The sequence below is a fragment of the Stenella coeruleoalba genome (assembly GCF_951394435.1).
Source record: "Stenella coeruleoalba genome assembly, chromosome: 15".
NCBI lineage: Eukaryota > Metazoa > Chordata > Mammalia > Artiodactyla > Delphinidae > Stenella > Stenella coeruleoalba.
Genome location: NC_137161.1, coordinates 49,436,314 through 49,442,313, shown reverse-complemented (window position 1 = coordinate 49,442,313; position 6,000 = coordinate 49,436,314). Strand labels below are relative to the sequence as shown.

Sequence of the window (6,000 nt, the reverse complement as noted above, 5' to 3'; positions counted from 1 at the left end):
AGGCCCTTCCAGGCCCCCACTGACCTCCTGAACCTGCTGGAGCACCCCGGTACCCCCAGTGCTGAGCCGGCCGCCTTGTGCAACTCCACCAAGAGTCTGGGGGTGAAGCCCGCACCCCAGGCCCCACCACAATGCTGCCCTCCCTGGCTGCCCTGGCCACGTGGCCCACTGGTTGCACCTGGCAAGCACTGGGCCCTGGGGGTGGCCAGGCACAAGTCCCAGACCACTAATGAACTTTTTTTTTTTTTTTTGCAGTACACGGGCCTCTCACTGTTGTGGCCTCTTCTGTTCTGGAGCACAGGCTCCGGACGTGCAAGCTCAGCGGCCATGGCTCACGGGCCCAGCCGCTCCGCGGCATGTGGGATCTTCCAGGACCGGGGCACGAACCCGTGTCCCCTGCATCGGCAGGCAGACTCTCAACCACTGCGCCACCAGGGAAGCCCCCCGCTAATGAACTTGATGATGTATGTATTGACTCTGAGGAGCTACCCCCTCCGAGCCGCAGGAGCATGGTTGGGGGCCTGCATCCTCTCCAGGCCCTCCCCCGAATCCTGGCAGGGATGCCGGCTCCAGGCAGGAACTCCTGCGACACATCCACACCCTCCAATTGCCCCTTCGGTGCTACTCACACAGCACCCAAGGCTCCTGGTGACCCTCAGAGTGTCTTAATGCCACACCCCCAGCTGAGGACAAGGCCTTGGGGGCCCTGCTTGCTGTAGGCCAGGCCACCCTGTCATCACCCGGGGGCTGAGTGGGGAGCAGACCTGGGCTCAAACCCTTCTCTGCCCCACTGGGTGGTCGGGTGGGGACCCAGTTTCTCCATCTGTGTCTGGTACACAGGTAGCTCCGTGCTAGGAGGTGGGAGATGCCTAGGCCAGGGAGTCAAGTTTGGGGGACTTTTAGCTAACAGCCCCCCTTCAAGTCAGATTTGGTCACTCACCCTTAGAAGCTCCTTGGTGGCATCCCCATGACTGCAGTGGCACCTGAGTTCTCCTTCCCTGGCTTCCATGCCAAGCCTTTCCTGCCCAATCCCATGGTGCCTTTGCCTTTCCTGTGTCTTCCTTTGGGTACTGTGTCTGCCCCTACCCACTTAGGCCTGGCTGGCCCTCAGCACCATGTCAGCAGCCAGGCTGCACTTGGGGGCTGTGTCCTACCATGAACACATGGCCCTGGGGCCCCACCACGTCGCCCCACCCCAGGAGCATCCCCAGTTGGACTCCCCTGTGGGCCCAGACAGGAGGGGGAATCCTGCTGCCTCTGAGAGGGGTTGGCTGGACCAGAAGGCCTCCTGCTGTCCAAGCCCAGATAACACCATGGGGAGCTCCTGGCCCGCCCGTCAGCCCCCTCACATGCAGCACCAACTTTCATCGGTGCTGGGTCCCCCGGCCTCGTGCTCCTACATCATCCAGGCCACTGTTGCTCAGCCTGGAAATCCTTCTCGAGGGGGTGAAAACAGGGTCAGCGTGCCAGCCAGTGCCCGGCGTCTGCGTGAAGGTCTCAGAGCAGCTTGTGTTCACAGAAACAGACCCAGTCTGTGTGGCGGGTCACAGCTGGGCGGGGAGCAGAGTTCCAGTGTTTATTATCGTACATATATATATTTCATGTGTATACACAGATAGTTTTCTCTCTTAGAAGTATTAAAAAATTGATCAACCTTCAATCTATAAAAAATACCTACTCTACACGATAGAAAAATCTCTCCTCCAAGTTTACATTGATTTACACCCAAAGCTTTCCCCAAAATATACAATACGAGGCAACGTCTTAAATCTTAGTGTAGAAGGTGGGCCACGTGGAGGGTGGAGGGACACAGAGCCACACACACGCTTGCTCACGCACGCACGCACACACACACCCTCACGTATGCGCTCGCACACAACGGTGGCCCGCCTGTGTGCAGGGTCTTGGCCCACCTGGGAGCACCCGGAGGCTCCTGGCTGGCGCTCAGGCTCGGGGGGCAGGCCCAGCAGCCCCTGTGGGTGATGCTGCTGCTCCTGGCAGTGCAAGTGCCGGGCAGGGGCTTCCTTGAAGGAGCCCCCAAGCCACCAGGAAGGCCTTGAACTGTGTACTTGTGAGAGCCTGCCCGCCCCAGCCTCCTGCAAAGTGCACCTTGTGGAGACAGGACGACTCCTAAAGACCTCAAACTCCCAGAGGAAACTGGTTCCAGACGTTTGGTTTCCTCGGGCCAGCGGAGATCCGCACAGGGAGGAGAGGACACACCCCTGGGAGCCACAGCCCTGCCTGAACCCCCAGGGTCAGAGGGGAACAGCAACACCCACCCGATACAGACAGCACATTCCACGCCATGACTCTCAAGTCACAGGAGCGTCAGCGCCCAGAGTTACTGCAACGAGAGGCTGGCCGTGAGCACAGACCTGTGGCCTAGAGGCCCCTGGGCCTGAAGCTGGACCAAGGGGCCCCTTCTGGTTGGGTGCCAGCCTGAGCAGCTCCAGGAAAGCTGGGGGGGGGGGGCGGCCCTACAGCTCCTGGCCAGACCCTGACAGACACTGGCCTCTCCTGCTTGTCCTCCCCCTGCCCCACCATGTCTGGTGCCAGGGTCCTGGGGCTTCTATGCCATCCAGGAGTGGCTGAGACTTGGATGGCACCAGGTTAGGGTGCCTGGCGGGCACAGGGAGTAGCACCCCCGGCGGGGACCCATTTCATTCCTTTTTTCCCTGACAAGGCAGGAAGCGTGGGAGAGGTCACAGAGGGGTTCACCCCAGCCTGAGAGACTGTCCCTCATTCTCTGCAGAAAGGAGGGCATAGCGAGAGGCCAGAGCCACCGCAGGCTCCGGTCCCAGCATCCCTCCTCCCCTCCCCTGCCCTGCCCTGCCCAGCTGTGTGCTCCACGGTGGGTGAGGGACCTCGGTCTCAGCTGCGTGTGTGCTGTGCTGGAGCCCCGCTGAGTGGCACTACTTGACCTCCAGGATGGATGGGTTGGTCTCCATGATGGCCACGATGATCCTGTCGATGTAGTCCTGCAGGCGGAAGTTGATCTCCTCCTGCTTCTGGATGGCATCCATGAGCTGTGGGAGGAGCTAGGGGTCGGTGCCAGGTGCCCAGACTGCGGACGCCCGCAGGGGACGGGGCGGGGCGTTACCTCGTCGCGGGAGACAGAGCTGATCTCTGCGGCCAGAGACTCAGAGAAGGCCGTGGAGAAGAGGTTCTTGGCGCCCTGGATGCTCAGGTTGATGATCTGCCCGTTGAGCTCGTCATTCTGCTCCTTCAGGCTGCGGTTGTCCTGGGGGACACAGGGTGTCACTTCTGGGCCGAGGCAGGACCACCAACTCGGGCACCGGCCCCCACGCACCCCCATGTTGACCCCCAGAAGCGTGAGCCCAGCCCGCACCTGCTTCAGCCTCCGGACTTCCTGCTCCAGCTCACTCTCGCGCGTGCGGCTGTTGTACTCCTGCAGGCCTGCGCTGCTGCTGCGGCCCCTCCTCTGCTCGGCCTCCAGCTTGAAGAGCTGCAGATGCTCCAGCTGCTTGCGCAGGTCCTCGATCAGCTGCAGCAGCGGGGGTTGGCTCAGCTTGGCTTCAGGACCTCTGGGGTGGTCTGAACGCCAATGGGGGGGGGGAACCCCGGGGCTCTGTGCTCACCTCCTGGGTCGCCTCCTTGTCCCTCTGGAACTGGTGCCTCTCGTGGCTCAGCCTGTCCCCCAGCTTCCTCCTGTTCTCCTGTTCCTCACTGAGCCGTAGAGACAGCTCCTCAATCTCATCTAGCAGCTTCTGCTTCTCCTGCAAGAACGAAACAGTTGCCGGAGACATGCCTGTCTGCCGCCCATCCATGCAGCTCTCCTCAGCTGTCTGCGCCCAACACGTGGCAGGTGGGCCTGCGAGGCGCCCGGGACTGTTTCTGGGAGGAGGCCAGAGCCCAAGTGCTCTCAGATGTCCTCAGGGTGCAGAGTTGCCCAGGGGTCCCCGGGTGGGGAGGGGACCACGGGGCACAAGGGGTCAAGCTGAAGTCAGCCCCTCAAGGACATCATCCTAGATTCAAACCAGGTGTTAATCTATGCGTGACTCTTCAGGCCCAAGGATGCCGGGAAGCCAGGCAGGGTCGCGCATCTTCCAGGAAAGGGACGGCCAGGCCCAGTGTGTCCTGGCTCCCTCACCCCCGGGGCCACCAGCCTGCTCTCGAGCAGCACAGCTTCCTGGCCTGCAGCCACACCCCCACAGGCCCATCGGCCGACAGTGCGGCTGCCCTGCTTTGGAGAACCTGTCTCAGGTCCCGATGGCCCAAAGTCACCTGGGGCGGAGGGCGGGGAGAGTCTGGCCGGCAGCTTACCTCCTCCAAGCGCTCGATGCTGGCCTTCAGGCAGGGCATGCAGGACCTCAGCTCACTGTTCTCCTCGTCCAGCTGCTGCAGCCTGGGTCACAAGAACAAGGCTGGGACCCGCAGAGCTGTCCCCCGGCCACCACACGCACCCACACAAGGGCCCTGGGCCAAAGCTTCTTATAAGCCAGGATGGTGTCTCCACACACCTCCGGTTTACAGAGAAGCTGCAGACACAGAGTGAGTTCCACGGACCCTGAGCCCCTTTCGGCTTCTCCAGGCATCTGCTCACCATCGTGGCGTTCATCACACCCACGCTGGAAATGCAAATGACCAACCCATGGACTCAACACAGCTTTCCCACCAGCGCTCCTTCCCGTCTGGTGTCCCCGCACCGCATTAGCCGTCATGGCTCCTCTGTCCCCTCTGGTCTGCAGCAATCTCTGGACTTCCTGGGCTCTTCATGACCTTGACAGTTCTGAGCAGGTCTGGTCATGTATTTGGTAAAATGTCCCTCAGACTGGGTTTGTCTGGTGTCTTCTCGTGACTGGACAGGTTGTGGGTTTGGGGAGAATCCCACAGAGGAGAGGTGCCCTTCGCATCATGGGTGACGTTGACCTGGGTCGCCTGGTTGGGGTGTGTCTGCCAGGTGTCTCCTCTGTCAAGTTCTCCTTTTCCCGTTCCTTCTCTGTTGTCTGGAGGCCAGTCATGGGGTCCAGTCCACGCTCCAGGGAACCCCAAGCGGACATGTCTGTGTGTTATTTGGTCTCCTTTGCAGGAGTCCACGTTGGGTTACACTCTGGATGGCGGTTCCTACTGTGCCCCAGCTATGCCCACTGGGAGCCATGACATACCGTCGTCTGCGTGTGCTTCTGTTCAAGCACCTCCCTGCTTCCTGGCACCCCAGGCTCTGCCGGTTTTCCTCTGTCCCAGCCACAGACCCAGCCCTTCTCCAAGAATCCCCAGTTCCTTCCATGGCCCCGCTGTCCTCACCCCCGCAAGAACCCCAGGGAGCTGAGGGAGGCCACCAGGGTCCAGGCACATGGAGCTGCTAACTGAGGTGCAAAGAGTAGGCAGCAGTGACCCCGAGTCCCATCTTGCTCTGCGAGGGCCTCATGAGGCCCTGTCCACCTCGGGCTCCTGCAGCTGCTGTCCCACTCGGCCAGCAGGATGTCCCACTCAGCCAGCAGGATGCCCCCTGCCGTGCAGGCTCTGGTGCTGGCAGACACGGGAGGCAGGACGGCCCGCCCCTGGGCACCCATAGCCCGGTGGACAGGGCCCCACGGAGAGGCTGTGGCCTGCAGGTCCACTGGATGGCACCGTGCCGAGGCCCAGGAAGAAGGCTTTCCCGGGAGATGACACGGCAGGCCAGCCCCCGGGGAGGCCTCCCGTCCAGGAAGACCCCAGCACAGCTCTGTGTGCAGTCCCTCCTGCCACCTCCCACTGTTGAAAATGTGTCAAAATGTATTTTCCAGCTTTAAGAGCTGGAGGTAAACACATGCTAAAGAGCCTAGAGTTGTCATTCACAAGGGTAAAATGGCTGCACGATGAAGGCCGAGAGTGGTGCCCATTCAGTTAAGAAGACTGTGAAATACCCGCCTCCCCGTCACTACCCACCCAGGAGCGAGCTCTGCAGAGGGAGGATGAGCAGGAACCTCCAGGTGACTGTTAACTTGTGGACACCTAGGTTCTCTGCTGGTTTTCTTTGACAAACAACGTTTGACATCC

At 61.1% G+C, this 6,000-nt stretch overlaps 1 protein-coding gene across 4 annotated transcripts in view; it reads right to left on the bottom strand.

Annotated features, from left to right (window-relative positions):
* RAB11FIP3 (RAB11 family interacting protein 3) overlaps positions 1–6,000 on the bottom strand; it is an 81,008-nt gene continuing 75,008 nt past the window's right edge. For all 4 annotated transcript variants that reach the window (XM_079945967.1, XM_079945969.1, XM_079945968.1 and 1 more), the window contains 5 exons: positions 4,285–4,366; positions 3,600–3,737; positions 3,350–3,505; positions 3,101–3,241; positions 1–3,026 (listed from right to left, as the gene is read on the bottom strand). In XM_079945967.1, coding sequence (XP_079802093.1) covers positions 2,913–3,026; positions 3,101–3,241; positions 3,350–3,505; positions 3,600–3,737; positions 4,285–4,366 — 631 coding nt within the window. In that variant the 3' untranslated portion in view covers positions 1–2,912. The remainder of the gene's footprint in view (positions 3,027–3,100; positions 3,242–3,349; positions 3,506–3,599; positions 3,738–4,284; positions 4,367–6,000) is intronic.